This window comes from Stigmatopora nigra, chromosome 7, assembly GCF_051989575.1.
Source record: "Stigmatopora nigra isolate UIUO_SnigA chromosome 7, RoL_Snig_1.1, whole genome shotgun sequence".
NCBI lineage: Eukaryota > Metazoa > Chordata > Actinopteri > Syngnathiformes > Syngnathidae > Stigmatopora > Stigmatopora nigra.
The window spans coordinates 15,327,764-15,344,210 of record NC_135514.1 but is presented as its reverse complement, the minus strand read 5'-3'; the positions used below and the strand labels follow the sequence as shown (position 1 = coordinate 15,344,210).

Here is a 16,447-nt window from a genome sequence, read left to right as displayed (position 1 = left end):
CGATTGAAGAGGCATAAGCACATTCCATTATTTATTTGTATTGACACAACTGGAAAAAAACGCAAACAAAAAAATGTACAGCATAAAGTTGATAATATCACAATCAAAATAGCCACATTTCATCACTTTACATTTTTATATACGTGTAATATGCGTTAAATACTACAAAATTATTTCAACATATTTAATTGAGTGGCACCGATTAGCACTAACTGTGTCTACTGTTAAAGATGAAAATTGCAACAAAATTTAAGCTAACTTTAGCATAGCCATATTCAATAATATTTTCATAATTTAAAAAAAATGGGCTGTGTAATTTGGAAAGTTCATTTGTTGATAGTACTTATAATAAAAAACATCGAATGAATTGAAATTCTAATTAGTTTCATAACGATTTTACCAGGAAATAGTTCAATGAAGAGCAACACTTTGAGCTACACGGTATAACCTTTTTTTAAATTATGCACATAAGCATAGTCCTTTACAGAATAAATTCTCAAATTAAATGGTAAAACATAGAGGGGAAACTTGATTTAACGTTTGAGAACGCTCACATTTAGATTACTAGTATAATTATGTAAATATACTACGTTCTCAGCAGTGAGACATCATCACAGTAATAGACGATCTCAATGTGCATGGCCGCCCCGGAAGTAGCTCCGCATTCCCACCGGTGACGTTACCGGCAAGCCAAACCCGCAAGCACCCAGAGGGGGATACCTGACAGTATCCGAGGCCAGAAGGGGGACTCACACTAGGGCTCTTCTTGACGGTGGCGGCGTTGGAGCTCCGAGCGTGCCGCCATGGACCGGACGGCTGTCGTCAAAGTGGGCGCCGCGGCTAGCGCGAGCGTGTGCGCCCTGTTCGGCGGCGTCGTTCTGGCCCAATACATCGTCGCTAAGAAAAAACGAGCGGGAAAGAAGACGAGAATCATCGAAATGGTGAGTTTTCAGGCTACATGCTAGCAACATGTTTAGCGACAAGCTAACAGGACGTAGAAAGGCGCAGAGTCCGTGACCTTTCTTCAAAATAAAAACACGTGCTAGTTTGGCAGTTTGACCTCCGTGTTGTAAACGTTCAACTTTTCTGTCTTTCTTAATTTTGTGAATTTTTACGTATTGTATGAGTAATAGTAGCGAATGTTTGTTTATTAAATGACATGGGCTTTAAAAATGATAAACGTGTTGAAATGTATTTTGTAGGTTATGCGTTTGTTTCCTTAACGGCGACTTTGCGGTGTTCCACGCATGCGCAGGGGACCCCAACAGCAGCTGTTTTAGAGGTCACCTGCAGCATTTACATGATAAATATTGGAAAATATTGACATGTACTGTGCAATTATGTTAGCAATAAAATGTATGTTTGTTAGTCAACTACCGTAATATTAAGACTACAAATCGCTGCCCTTTTTCCTTGAATTGCGGCTCATTTTGTGAGGAAATAAAGTTTTTGGTCAAATTTAGTGGGTGTGGCCTATAGTGATAAACCATATAAAAAGGGGATTTGAGGGGAAACATTTGAAAGTAAATACTTGAGCAAAGTTAGCAATAGTTATCAAGCAAAAAGAAACAAGAGAATTGTAAGGAATAGCTAGAAAATAGTCCATTTTGAGATAACATTTAAGAAAGATTTAAAATTAGATTTTTTGAAATGTAAAAGGTCACAATGTAATTGTAAGCTAACATCTAATGAATAACGTCATATTTTTAAGAAAATGTGATTCTAAAAGTTAGAGTAGAACCAGTTTTGAGTCATGCCTGTTGTTTTTTTCTATATGCTCATATATGATTCACTTGGCAGGTATGCGTATCCACCCTGACAATTAAAACCCATGTTTGCGGCGCATTCCAGTCATCGGCAGTCGTGTGTTCGCCAACAAAGCCGACTCGTGAAAGAAAAACAAACTGAGCATACGCATTGTGTTCATATGGCTTGTGCCATGTTTATGCCGCACAAAACACAACAAAACAAAACAAAAACACGTTCCAGATGTCTTGCAAAGACAAAAAATAGCTTGTAACAATGATTTCGCCAATGCAGTACCTTTAACGACAATAATAATCATCTTTTTGGTGGGCTGGGTTAGGAATAACAGAATAACACGGTCAGGTGTACTTCCACTTGTTACCTATAGGGGCAATGTGGAGTCATTTTCCAAAATTAAAGCGCATTAAGTTCAAAAAGTCACCCAATATAAAAAATAGAAACAAGAGTAACGTTATGAAACCTTTCAGAATTGTTAGAAAAGTGTTTAAAATCGGGTATTTTAAAACTGGATTACAACCTGGTTCCGCCTTGGCTCGTCCTATCAGCAGGAACAGATGGCAGTTGCCATGGAAACTAGAGTGGCATCGCCAGGGCAGGTCACAGTGCAACGTTCAATGCTTATACAGTATATTAAAATTCTTGTACTGTATTTAACCTCGTTTTCATGACAGGGCATTGACTCATTTGGTAATTATTCACTTATATGTTTGCTGAGTCAGGTAAAAAAAAATCCAGAATTTCTTCCCAAAAATCCTGCAATAACTTTTCCTTAAAATTAAATGTATTTTCCCATTGATGCACCCACAATTTTTTTAAATCCCAAATAAGACTTATTTTCTCCTATATTTGAAAACGTCTCCAAAATGGCGGAAAATGTCATCTGACTGACTGACTGTTTTTATTTGACGGCTATATGGGGAAACTGAGTTTATTATGAGGTTGGGTGGAACTTGGCTGATGCAACATGGATGCTGTAAATTGTTGTGCTGTAATTGGAGAGCTTTGACCTACTTTTTGCCTTCAACTTATGTCTAGCAGCGTCTTTTAGCGTCATGCTATCGAGGTTAGCTGATTCTATCCTATCTTATTGAGCTTTATTTTTTTCATGAGTTGCTGAAAAAATGCTACTAGGAAAAAAATCTACAAATATGAACTGCTGGGGTAGGATCCAGCACCCCCTGCGACCCTAGTAAGGATGAAGTGTCTCAGAAAATGAATAGATGATATTGAGCTTTATTTTTTTGTACGAGTTGCTAAAAAATGCTACTTTGTCCACAAAATATGAACTGCTTGGGTGGGCTCCGGCACCCCCTGCGACCCTAGTGAGGATAAAGCGTCTCAGAAAATGAACAGATCATATTGAGCTTTATTTTTTTTGTACGAGTTGCCAAAAAATGCTACTAGGGAAAAAAGTCCACACAATCTGAACTGCTGGGGTAGGCTCCAGCACCCCCCGTGACCCTAGTAAGGATAAAGCAGTTCAGAAAATGAATAGATCATATTGAGCTTTATTTTGCCAAAAAATACTACTCGGGGGGAAAAAAAGTCCATAAAATCTGAACTGCTGAGCTAGGCTCCAGCACCCCCAAATATCTGAGTTTGAAAATTCTATTAATCCACCACAAAATATGATTTTTTTTACACTTAGTTTATCTTGTCCTCATCTAGTCAGCAAAAAACGAGTGTGGGAGGGGGGGTCTGTCCCCCTCTAACAAGAGCGGCAACAATAACCTTTGACCCCGTGACCTTTTGTGACCTGGCTCATTTATGTTTACGTTTTTTTAAATGTGTTTAGCAGTTGCTGCCATTGAGCGGGAAAAGTCAAAAGTAGCATCACAACAAGAGCAGATTACATTTTTATTTTACCCTCCGTCTTATTTTCATTCTATTTATGCTTAATGGCATTTGTCTATGTTGGCATCCTTGTTGTGTGTGTGTGTGAGGGGGAGGGGGATGCCTTAGGCTCCGCCCCCTTCGTCTGCGCTTATATAAGCGCTGTTTAGCCACGCATTCTTTTCTTCACTCTTGCTTTTCGAGGACTTTGCAGCCCTGGTGAGTAAATAAAGTAGTTTTTTTAGGGAAATTTTGTCATCCGGTGATGGACGGCGTCCAATCCTGCTTTGAAATGAAATGAGTTTGTCTTTAAGGGACGTCCAATCCGTTTGAAGTGGGAATTCTGGCAGCCAATGGACATTCCTCTCGGTTCCTATGCATTGCATTGTTAAATATGCTATGAATGAAGCTAACATGTTAGCAAATGTTTGTTTTTGAGGACATGGAAGACTATATTTATGAATGGATGTCCAATCTTATCTGGTTTTTGGGCGTTTTTTTTACTTTTCAAGTGTTTGCAGTACTTTTTATGTTGCAAGATATGATGTGGTTGGAAAACAAACAAGTAAACAAAGATTGTTGTGTCTTGTAGATGCCTCAGTTCGAGAAAAAAACGGTGCACATGAGGGACCCCGAGAGGGTGGAGCAGATTATCTGCGGGCTCATCAAGGGCGGGGCCCCCAAACTTCAGGTGGGTTCAATATTGACACCTGCTGGTCACAATGTGTACTTGTTTTAAAAAGTTTAATACTCGGGGTTTGGACTGGATTAGAAAGAAATATCACAATAATAACAAACGAACAAATAAATAATAATGAATAAATAATCAATCAGTACATTTGATGGACTGGATGGCCGCCATTTTGGCTCAAATCAATGTGCTTGTCTAATAAGTGGAGAACAAAAATGAGATATATTTATTTTTTAATGCTAAATTTGATTTCAAATTACATGTTAAGTGTAGATTAAAAACTTTATTGTTCTTATTATTAATTGGAATGTAGTTTGTCTTTAAGAATGGACTTTATTTTGTATTTGGATAGGCTGTTTATAGGAATACAGTCACATGATTGCTTTTTTTTAATGGAACTTTATTGGTAATGATTTGTTAACACACAATATTGTTTTTTTATTTTTTAATTTACTCAATAGATCATCACCGACTTCGACATGACGCTGAGCAAATTTGCCATCAACGGCAAAAGGTGTCCGTCATGCCACTGTGAGTCAAATAAATCAAATCATTATTCATTATAATTATGATTTTTAATTTAAGAAATTGTCATGGCTTTCAGACATTATGGAAAACTGCAACTTGGTCTCGGAGGAGTGCCGCGAAAAACTGCTCCAGCTGAAGAATAAGTACTACCCCATTGAGATCGACCCAAATCTGACCATGGAGGAGAAGTACCCCTTCATGGTGGAATGGTGAGTTGTCGGCTGCCATTGACAGAGATAGACGTCCTATTTTTGGGAAATGTCGGACAATTTAAAAAGTCTTGAAATGAGTTGATCTGGGACTGGTGTCAAAGTAGCGGCCCGGGGGCCAAATCTGGCCCGCCGCATCATTTTGTGCGGCCCGGAAAAGTCAATCATGAGTGCCGACTTTCTGTTTTTGGATCAAATTCAAATTAAGAGTATAGATGTAGATTACATTTTCTGATTTTTCCCATTTTAAATTAATAATTGTCATTTTTTTAATCCATTTTTTCAGTTTTTAGTTCAAAAAATATTTTGTAAAATCTAAAAATATATTTAAAAAAAACTAAAATAAACATGGTTTTAGATCTATAAAAAAATAATATTCTGGGTTTTTAATCCAGTTCTTTTAATCCAGTTTTTTTAATCCAGTTCTTTTTATCCAGTTCTTTTAATCCAGTTGTTTTAATCCAGTTGTTTTAATCCAGTTGTTTTAATCCAGTTCTTTTAATCCAGTTCTTTTAACCCAGTTCTTTTAATCCAGTTCTTTTAATCCAGTTCTTTTAATCCAGTTCTTTTAATCCAGTTCTTTTAATCCATTTATAAAAAAAAAATGAAATTGATTTTTTTCTTTTATTTTGGAGGGGCTTAAAAGGTATTTCAGCTCTATTTTGATGTCCCGCCAGGTATTTCAAATCCCACGCCCTTTTGGTGGAGCAACGAATCGAGAAGGACAAAGTGGCGCAGGTGGTGCGAGAGTCGGACGCCGCGCTTCGGTAAGTCAACTGCACATCTGCCATATTTCCCAAGATGCATTTATTCTATTTTTTATTTTCCATCTCAGGGAAGGCTTCGAGCAGTTTTTCGACCGGCTCCACGAGCGCGACGTGCCCGTGTTCATCTTCTCGGCCGGCCTGGGCGACGTTCTGGAGGAGATCCTGCGCCAGGCGGGCGTCTATCACCCCAACGTCAAGGTGGTGTCCAACTTTATGGACTTTGACGACAAAGTGAGTGCTTCAAATATCTGTTAGGATGGAAAAAAACCCTCCAAGATGGCGGTTGAGAACACTTGATGGTTTTTTAGGGCGTCCTCCGGGGCTTCAAGGGCGAGCTAATCCACGTTTACAACAAACACGACGGCGCCCTACGCAACACGGACTACTTCAAGCAACAGAAGGACAATTGCAACATCGTCCTGATGGGGGACTCATTGGGCGACCTGTCCATGGCCGACGGCGTGCCCAACGTGGAGAACATCCTCAAGGTCGGCTTCCTCAACGACAAGGTAGCCCTTTTTTATATTCACTCATTTTATCAAAAGCTTTTCCTCACAATCCCTCCAATATGGTGGTTAATGTCGAGCAAACATGGCCGTGATAGTTGAAAAATCGTAAAGTAGGGTCACCCCTATTATTTAATTTTTAATGAATTAACTATTTTGAGCTTTTAAAAAAATAATTAATAGTGCCATTTTTTATAGCGTTCATAAAACTGAAAAACCACACTATAAGAAATGCCGCTATTATTATTTTTTTAAAATGTTTAAAGTACATAAAAATGTGAAAATCCACACTGACACACTTCTTTTAAATTCTTTCAATTCATGCAACTATCTGGTCTACATTAACCGCAATATTCAATGGATTACTGTACCATATCGTAGGTTTTATTTTAGTAATTATTTTAAAAAAGCTGTATATAAGAACTGCTTTAAAAGTGAATATATAGAAATATATACAAACTAACATTTTTATTTGTTTAATTTTGAACAAAATACCAATTTTAGCAACACACTTATGTATTTATTAACTTATTTATTTATGTCTAGGGTGTCTTTTGCTGTGTCTGTATTCTCACCCTCTTGCCACTATGACCGTGAATGTGAATTTCCCAAATTTGGGATGAATAAAGTTATCTAATCTAATATATATAGACATATATATTTTGCATTACACATGTATTGTATGATTTCCACAGTGTAATTTTTTTGTCCTACCCTTTCTGCGCCAGGTGGAGGAACGCTTGGACAAATATTTGGACTCTTACGACATCGTCCTGGTGAAGGACGAGACCTTGGAAGTGCCCAACGCCATTCTCCAAAAAGTTCTCTAACTTCCTTATAAATTTCCTCAATGGACTCGTTTTAAATGGACACTTCCAATTGTTTTTTTGTTTATTTTTTGGAATCCTCTCACTCTGTTTGGACAATTAGACGAGATCATATGACAAGGTGGTCTTTGTTAAAAAAAAAAGAAAAAAAGCACACTTTGAGGTATTCTCGTGGACAGGAATTCATTCATTCATTTGTTGGAGGAAGTGAATTTTAAGAAATGGGGTAAAAATCCATAGGAAGAATGAAAAGCCATGTTTACTTCACTTACCGTCAGAATTTTGAAACACGCTCCGCTTAGAAGAACCAGCACTTTATCTATTAGTTTTCTCAAAACTGGAAAGAAAATAGGAAAAAAATGCACCAAAGTTAAACCTGAGATCGTTTTTTTGCAGTAAAAAAGATTTGTTTCCCTTTTTAACTCAATTTCTGCCATTGACGGCAATAGACGTCCAATCATCATCAAAGCCAACCCTCCTACTTCAAATAAATTGGACTTCCACTACTGTCAATGGCAGCCATGAAGTTTAAAAATGTAATTTATTGTTTCTGTGGTTAAGTTTAACCTTCTCATTCATTAGTTTACATTTATTAAATGTCCGCTAATAGCGCTAATGTCCAATCCATCTGCTACATATAGATTGGACGTCTATACCCGTCAATGGCAGCCATTGTTAAGTTTTCCGCATCTTCGTATTGTTTTACATGTGCTGCTATTACCTGCATGTTGCCTTTTCTCGACAAATGAATTGAAGGAAGCAAATCTATTTACAAAATGGCGTCATTGAAGGAGGGAAAAATGTCATACTGTATCTGTGGAAATAACTAGAGTCATATGTTGTATTTTTTATAAGCAGATCATGTTCTTTTTCTGTGTTGCTGTGAAAACAATACACTTTGTTGTTATGTTATGACATGATGTGACTGAGTTATTCGGGGTGCAATTCACTGAAAAGCCTTCGGGGGGAGACAAATCACACAAAGTGGAAAGTACTTCCAGATGCTGTCGAGAATGATAATGCATATGTGGCAGACAGAGAAAGTTCCAAAGAAATTGAAGGCATACATTTTAGCATGTGGCTCGTTGGTCTAGGGGTATGATTCTCGCTTAGGGTGCGAGAGGTCCCGGGTTCAAATCCCGGACGAGCCCGAGTTTTGTCAACCAGAAGACAAGGTTGTCTTGTTTTATAATAAAAGTAGCATTTTCGACTTCGAATCTGATTTGTAACAAGTTATGGATTTGAGTTGATTGCTTTTATTGTCATTATACAAGTATAATGAGATTTAAAGCTTTCACCAAGTAGTGCAAACAATAACAACAACAAAGTATAGTTCCTTCCATTTATTGGACAAGTTTTCCGAGTGCTTTAATTTACAACAGAGAGAAAAAAAGTCAATATTACAAGATTCAAATTGTAATTTTGCAAGAAAAAGTCGTGATATTATGAAATCCCTCTCGCTGAATCCTGTACAGTGTACAAGTATAATTGTGTACAGTGTACACAATTATACTTGTCGATTGAATCGCCAGCGAAGGCTGAAAACCGCATTTCCCATCACCCACCTCTCTTCCGCACATGCGCACAAATCCACTACTCCTCCCGGTTTAAGCGTCAGTGCCATGACAACAAGACGATGGCTTCAAGAGACTCGAATGTGATTTTTTAGGAGTCAGCAAGGAGTAGCAAACCTACGGGCTCGTCGGACGCGTCGTTGGAGAAAAGGTCAGACAGTAATTGTAACTATTTAACGCGCTACCGACTCTCTCGCTTGGGTAGCTAATAACTAGCCTGCCAAGCTCAAGTAAACGCGTTAGCCGTGAGCTAATTGACTCGTGAACGCGCCTTGAAGTGAGCGCGTCAGTCGCAAAACTTATTAATGTGACTTTTTCCCCCTCAAGTACTCAAACGTGGACCGTACGTGAAATGTGTTGAAGCTAAAATGTGACTAAAGTATGGTTGGGAATTTGGACCATTCGTGATAGTCATTAAGTCATGTGTTGTGTTTAAAGACCTCGGAAAGGATGGGTTAATACACTTTTTTGTCCTTAAAGGTCATTTAATTGAATAAAACACGTTTTTGTAGTATTGTGAATAATTGGGGGTGATTTCCCACTAAGTGAATGAAGGGGTTGTGTCATAAAACGTGATTTTTAACGTGTATTTTTAAGTGAAATTAGTGTTAGGTTGACTTTGCCGGATTAACTGCCTGTTCCACCTGCTCACTCAGCAGCAATCAAGCGGGAGACAAAGCCGCTTGCTGCTCACGTGACTGCTCGAGCCGCTTCTGATTGGTTGGTGGTGTAGGGAAGGCAGGAAGCGATTAAAGCAGGCATGTCCAAAGTCCGGCCCGCGGGCCAAATAAGGCCCGAGGACAAATTTTGACCGGCCCACGGCCTCTATCATGAAATCAATAATACACGGCCCGCCAGCACTGTTGACCACAGTATAAAATAAATGTGTACAAAAAGCTATTTTTCACTTCACCAGAAGATGGCAGTAGCCCTGTGGCCGCACTCTGGCCGCCGTGACCCTTGCGTCATTGTTTCAGCCCAGCCCATTTCTAACATGTAAACAAAAAAAGGAAAGTTGACCGGGAGGGCCGCCGCATCCAGGAGAAGTGGAAATTTGAGTATTTTTTCACTGAAATACGAAACAACTGTGTCTGCCTAATTTGCCAAGAGACTGTGGCTGTTTTCAAGGAATTCAACATTAAGAGGCACTACCAGACGAAACATGCTAGCTACGACAAGCTAACTGGGAACGAACGCGGTGAAAAAGTGAAGCAACTGGAAGCTGTTTTAACGGCACAGCAAAGCTTTTTCACAAGAGCCCGTGAGTCAAATGAAAATGCCACAAAGGCAAGCTACGAAGTGGCAACGCTAATTGCAAAGCACTGCAAACCTTTCAGTGACGGTGAATTTATTAAAGACTGTGTAATGAAAATGGTTGAGAAAATTTGTCCCGCGAAGAAGCAAGAGTTTGCCAATATTTGCCTGGCTCGTAATACTGTGGCACGGAGAATTGAAGACGTTTCATTAGATATTAAGAGACAGTTAGAGGCAAAAGGAACTGAGTTTGACTTTTTCTCGTTAGCGTGCAAAGAAGACCTGGACTACATACTGCAGTAAAGATCCCAGTATCACCCTTCACATTAGTGCAGGCAAGATATTTGTTAAGTCCTCTGAGTTGAATAAATTCTTAAATCTCAGTTCATTATTTTTTTTGTGATGGTCAAAATCACAGTTTGAATATGCAGTGATCATTGTTTTGTTTTCAGCACTGTTCCTACAGTGAGCATATAATAGTGAATAATATGTGATGTTTCACATGAACTTAGATATCCTTGATAGTTTTCTTATTTTTTTGTGGTTTGTGATTTCGGTAAAAACCTAAATGTAAAAAAAATGTAAAAGTATGCCATTTGTAATTAAAAAAAATCCCAAAAAGTTAATTTGCATTTAATGTTAATGGTTCAAAGAATGTCAGGCTAAAAGTCGGCCCGCACACATTTTCACCTTACCAAATCTGGCCCTCTTTGCAAAAAGTTTGGACACCCCTGGATTAAAGGAACTCATTGTATGCCATTGACGGTGTTAGATGTCGAGTTTATTTGGGCATTTAGTGCTGAAAAATTGGATTTTGCAACTCGTCCTCCCATTTGAAATAAATTGGACGTTTATTTTTGTCAATGTCAGGTAATGAGTTACCTTATACTTCTATTTCGGTCATTAAAAAACTAAAAAGGTGAATATATTTTTGGATAGGGATATCAGATATCACAAAAGCCAGAAAAATTGAATTATTTTCATACTTTTTGTTATCTTTCACTGCTTTTTAACCCAAAAAATGACTTTATTATGTCTTCTTGTCCAATCAGATGTCCCTATTCAAGGCGCGGGATTGGTGGTCGGCAACCCTCGGCGAAGGCGAGGAGTTCGACCAAGGCTGTCTCTGCGTCGGGGACGTGGACAACAGCGGCACGGGCCATGGTATTGTGTCACAATCGAAGGTCGTCTTATATTCGGGTGGATACGCTAAGTGCTCTCTGTTTGAAATCCGTGTGTAGACAAGGTGGTGGTGGGCAGCTACATGGGGATGCTGCGGATCTTCTCGCCGTACCCCGCCAAAGCCGCCGAGGGGGCCCAAGGTTCGGCCGAGGCGCAGCTCCTTGAGGTCCACCTCCAGAACGCCATCGTGCAGGTGGAGCTGGGGAAGTTTGTCTCGTGAGTACATTGGCTTCAAAGTAGTTCCCTGTTTGAAAGAAATTTGTAGGTTTATTAGTCTATGTGTCAAAGTGGCAGCCCGGGGGCCAAATATGGCCCGCTGCATCATTTTGTGTGGCCAGGGAAAGTAAATCGTGAGTGCCGACTTTCTATTTTAGGATCAAATTCAAATGATAGATATATATGTATATTACATTTCCTGATTTTTTCCCCCCTTTTTAAATCAATAATTGCTATTTTTTAATCCATATTTTCTGTGTTTTTAGTAAAAAATATTTTTGTAAAATCTAAAAATATATTAAAGAAATATCAAACATTGTTTTATATGTATAAATAAATCTGAATATTCGGGGCTTTTAATCCAGTTCTTTTAATCCATTTATTTAAAAAAAAAATCTAAATATTATATCTAAAATAGTCCGTCCCACATGAAATCGAGTTGACGTTAACGTAGCCCGCGAACCAAAATAAATTTTAGGGAATCTGACCTTACCCAGGAAATGTATGAAGTAGGGACAAAAAGTGCTCATTGTCTCTTTGTCAATTATAAGATTTATTTAGCAACTTAATCTCCTCTAAATTAGCACGCAAACGAGGATTACGCCGACCAAGTGGAGCAGTAGTAGTGCCGTTGGGACGTCATTGCCTAGAAAGCTGTAGTGAAGAGTTCCACGTTTTGAATTTCAATGTTCCATCTCGAAAATGGCAGAGATCCTATTGGTCGACACCATGACAATAACATTTTGACTCCTCCCTTCTGTGGATTTCCTTCGCTAGACTCTTATGAATTTGCTCTGTAAGTAGCCACATTTGCTAAATTGCTAAATCTCCCATACATGTTGATAGTCTAATGTCAGGAATATCATTACATAATTAATGACCTTTGTCAATGGCATTTTTAAAGGAATTCCGTATGATATTGACCCTAATTTTGTGCCTTTGATCCATATAGTATCTCAAAAATACCACGTACGATGATTTTTCTTAATACTTTCCCTTCAAAGTATCAAATTTGTACTCCCTATTAAAACCATGAATATGGAGGTGAATCAGGGGGCGGCTTATACGCGAGAAATTGTCAAATTCAACCATTTTAAGGCTATTTTATACTTTGGGCGGCTTATATGCGAGTAAATACAGTCAATATTGCAGCAAAAAAAGTGTGAGCACCCCTGTTAGTGTTATTTTTCCTCTTTGGGCGAAGTAGTTGTCCCTCTTTTGCGGGCAGGTGGCGCCGTCTCCCTTCAGGCGGTAAAAAGAAGTGCGAGAATGTTCCGTGTGGCGAGGGCCTCCTTTCCTTCCTTCCTGGCCGCAACGTCGCGTGGCTGTTTGCTTTAAGCTGCGGTCGGCCAGTTCGGAATTCCTCCCGGGAATCCGCCGACCGACGGACCAAAAATACATTTTTTTTCTGCGCTTTCTTAGGATGAAAGAGCACTTGTGGGATGGCTTTCCATTTCCGCCCTTTCCCAAGGCGGCGTTTTGGTCCGCCGGGATTGAACCGACAAATGTCTAGCGACGGGACTGCGTCTGCTCCCACTTTAGCTGTCCGACTCAAATTGCAAAATAAGCAAAATAAACCGACAATGACTAAAACCCAATGACTGGATTTTACGGACTATAAGGCTCAACTAGAAGGCTTCAATTTTCACAGTGTGTCTTTATACATGGATCAATATTAGTTCATCATTGTATGAAATTTCCTTTTCCCTACACCAGACTCAATTGGGGCACGACCATTTTAGATATAATATTTAGATTTTTTTATGTAAATGGATTAAAAGAACTGGATTAAAATCCCTGAATATTCAATTTTTTTAAAGATCGAAAACAATGTTTATTTGAGCTTTTTTTTAAATATATTTTTAGATTTTACAACATAATTTTTGAACTAAAAACACAGAAAAAATGTATTAAAAAAAGACTTATCGATTTACAAGGCCGAAAATCAGGAAATGTAATGTACATCCATAACTATTTTATTAATTTAATCCAAAATCAGAAAGTCGGCACTCATCATTGACATTCTCGAGCCACACAAAATGATGCGGTGGACCAGATTTGGCCCCCGGGCCACTACTTTGACACATTGCCCATTGAAGGCGCCATTTTGCAAAAAGGAGCATTGCAGTGTGAAGGAACCACGTCAGCCCAAAAAAATTCCACTAGTGGGCCGGCTCGGAGCCTATAGCGGACCTCTTCTTGCCCGCCGACCACACCTTTGACACCCTGACTCTTACATAGTTGAAATTCATTGAAAAAAAATGTCCTCCAATGACGATGTTGTTCTTTCAGGTGTTCGGATCTTCTCCACCTGGCTGTCCTTCACCCTCGGAAACTGTCCGTTTACTCCATCCAAGGTAACGCCCCCTGTTGCTCACTTTACGTCAAAGCCACATTTTGGGTTACCCGCATTTTTACCCCAACTTTCCAGGCACGACGGGCAACGTAGGCCACGGCGACCAGTACCAGATCAAACTGGTCTACGAGCACAACTTGCAGAGGACGGCCTGCAACATGACTTACGGATCCTTTGGAGGAGTCACAGGTAAGCTATTTTTTATTTATTTATTTTTGGAATTTCTCGAGCAAGTCGGGGACAACCCTTCCCGCGTGGTCGTCCAAGAAAAACATGGGAATCCCCTGAAAAAGTGCGCAAAATGAATTTTTCCCCATAAAGGGCGCTTTGTTGAGGCTTGGCACGACGGACTCGGTCCATGTTTACATGAAGGCGGGCCGTTTTTTTTGCACCGCGGGAACCCCGACAACTTTGGAGGAAGCTCGCACGTGTTTTTTTTTTTTTTTACTGCAGGGACTCCCAATTAGGGAATGGATATCATGCCAGGGGGGCCTTCATAGTAGCTTTAAGTTCCAAGAAAAAAAACGCGATTAAGCCTTTTTGGCTGTCTTCTATTTTTCACCACTAGAGGGCAATGTCAGTCAAATGATTGTTCTTTATTTCTGTGTTTTATAGAACGTTTTTGACAGCAATTTTCATTCATTCATTCTCTGAACTGCTAATACTCAGTAGCGTCGCGGGGGGTGCTGGAGCTGATCCAAGATAACTAGAGGGCGCGCCTTGAATCAGTGGCCAGCCAATCAAAAGGCAGGAAAAGACGACACTCATACTTAGGGGTAGTTTGGCATAAATTTAGCTGAGGATGAATGTTTTTTGGGATGTGGGTGGAAACCAGAGTAACCAGGGAGAACATGCCAACTCTACACAGCGAGGACCGACCTGGGATCGAACCCACAACTTTATAACTGCAAGGCCAACATACTAACCACTCCTCCACCAATTTTTTTGAGTTTTATATTAAAAAAATGTCTCAAAACGATTCAGTGACCATCAAATCAATCGTTACTGATCTTAAAAACGAGTGTGTCATCTCTGGATCGAACCCACGACCTTAAAACTGCGAGCCCGACGTACTAACCACTCCACACATTTTTTTTGAATTTTTCCATCAACAAAAAAGTCTCTCAAAACGAATCAGTGACCATAAAATCAATCGATACTGATCTTAAAAAACAAATTAATTTTCTCGGGATCAAACCCACGACCCTAAAACTGCGAGCCCGTTATGCTAACCACCCCCCAATTTTTTTTTGAATTTTTAGATCAACAAAAAAAAACATCTCAAAACGATTCCCTGACCATCATATCAATCAACAATTACCTTAAAAACAAGTTTATAACCTCTAGCCGTCCAATCCACTTTAACCAAACCTGTCGGCGCCAACCAAACTCCCGTTTCCTAACGATTAGACGTCCGTCGCCGAAAAACACCGCCTCACCTGAATGAATGCGACGCTGTTCCATTCGGGGCGGATTTCCCCCATCTCCCCTTCCCTGGAGGTCAAAGTTCACCCGCAAAATAGCCACTAGAGACCAGTGCCTGGCACACACACACACACACTTGGCGACTTTGTGGCTGCGCTTTAACTTGACCTTCAAGCAAAACCGCATCAGCGCTGCGTCGTCCGGGCGGCCTATTTTTAAACCCAGGTTATTATCTTTTATTGCCGCGTAATAAGTGGCACCCGAATAACGGCCACTCACTCGGGCTAATAAAGCCCGAATAGAAAGAAGGGAGCGGATCCTTTTTAATACTCGATTGTGTGTTTTGCGCTTACGCACAAAGACGCTCTATATGACGTACCGGGTCTCGCCAACTTTCCGTCGCCGATGAAGGCTCGAGGCGACCCGTCGGCGCTAGCCGACCGGTCGCCGGTGGTTTTTGATCGTTAATTGATCGAACGTGGCGGAAATGGCGTTTTTTTGTGCTAGTTTGTAATATGTTATTGAAGATGATGTAGATTTTTACACTATCTTTATGTGTCTTATCAAAATTTTCAGGCTATATGTCGTACTCGAGTATAAGCCGCCAAGGCCCTAAAAAAAGGGCATTTCTGAGAATTTTTTGTTTGTTTTATTTGGACACCAAGAACAAATGTTATAGGTTAAATTTAATTAGGTTTCTGTCATCTCTCATACAAAACTTTAGATATATAAAAAACGGAATATTCAGGTCTTTTAATCCACTTCATTTAATCAATTTAATTAAAAACAAAATCTAAATATTCTATCTAAAATGGACCAACCCACATGAAATCAAGTTGACATTAAAGCGACCCGCGAACCAACCCGAGTCTGACACCCTTAGTTTAGTGGGTCATAGTGTTCTCAACATAGAACCAATTAGAGAATTTACATATGAAGCCCACCTCTACTTACAAAATTTTCATGTCACGAAAAAAATTGTAAGTAGAGGTACAACTGTATTATGAATTAAATGACATTTTTTGGGGAGCATAAAAGGGAACCACTGGTGGCCAAAGGGTTAACAAAGTCATAAAAATGAAACCTCTTTTTGCAATATAGCGTAATTTGAGCATGCGTGGGTCGATAATTGCGTACATGTGCGCGCGTGTGTGTGTCCATATCTTTGTAATTGCACGCTGTTCACGGCCACTGTGGAACACACGTGTTTCCCAGTGCCAGTGTGGCAACGTGTGGCAACGTGTGGCTTTTCTTTCCAAATCTGCGTTGACGGACGCTTTGCGTGCCTGCGTGCGTGCGTGAGCCCGCCGTA

At 39.7% G+C, this 16,447-nt stretch overlaps 2 protein-coding genes and 1 non-coding gene across 6 annotated transcripts in view; all 3 read left to right on the top strand.

Annotated features, from left to right (window-relative positions):
* The first annotated feature begins 635 nt into the window (after nucleotides 1-635).
* Nucleotides 636-8,045, top strand: nt5c3a (5'-nucleotidase, cytosolic IIIA). Of its 2 annotated transcripts, none has more exons than XM_077720298.1 (8): nucleotides 636-941; nucleotides 4,193-4,291; nucleotides 4,753-4,822; nucleotides 4,896-5,028; nucleotides 5,706-5,795; nucleotides 5,864-6,026; nucleotides 6,104-6,304; nucleotides 7,030-8,045. In XM_077720298.1, the coding sequence occupies exons 1-8, from the start codon at nucleotides 804-806 to the stop codon at nucleotides 7,129-7,131; spliced, it is 996 nt and encodes a 331-aa protein (XP_077576424.1). In that variant the 5' UTR covers nucleotides 636-803; the 3' UTR covers nucleotides 7,132-8,045. The 2 variants fall into 2 exon arrangements, with proteins under 2 accessions (XP_077576424.1, XP_077576425.1); XM_077720299.1 differs by lacking the exon at nucleotides 636-941 and adding an exon at nucleotides 3,708-3,819.
* Nucleotides 8,046-8,207: 162 nt separating this feature from the next.
* Nucleotides 8,208-8,279, top strand: trnap-agg (transfer RNA proline (anticodon AGG)). The gene has a single exon. It is a non-coding gene; the product is annotated as a tRNA-Pro (tRNA).
* A 431-nt stretch (nucleotides 8,280-8,710) lies between these two features.
* bbs9 (Bardet-Biedl syndrome 9) overlaps nucleotides 8,711-16,447 on the top strand; it is a 58,181-nt gene continuing 50,444 nt past the window's right edge. For 2 of the 3 annotated variants that reach the window (XM_077720769.1, XM_077720767.1), the window contains exons 1-5: nucleotides 8,711-8,853; nucleotides 11,009-11,120; nucleotides 11,198-11,354; nucleotides 13,647-13,711; nucleotides 13,786-13,899. In XM_077720769.1, coding sequence (XP_077576895.1) covers nucleotides 11,009-11,120; nucleotides 11,198-11,354; nucleotides 13,647-13,711; nucleotides 13,786-13,899 — 448 coding nt within the window. In that variant the 5' untranslated portion in view covers nucleotides 8,711-8,853. Of the gene's footprint in view, nucleotides 8,854-10,690; nucleotides 10,827-11,008; nucleotides 11,121-11,197; nucleotides 11,355-13,646; nucleotides 13,712-13,785; nucleotides 13,900-16,447 lie in introns of those variants that run through there. The other variant, XM_077720768.1, reaches the window with a different exon arrangement.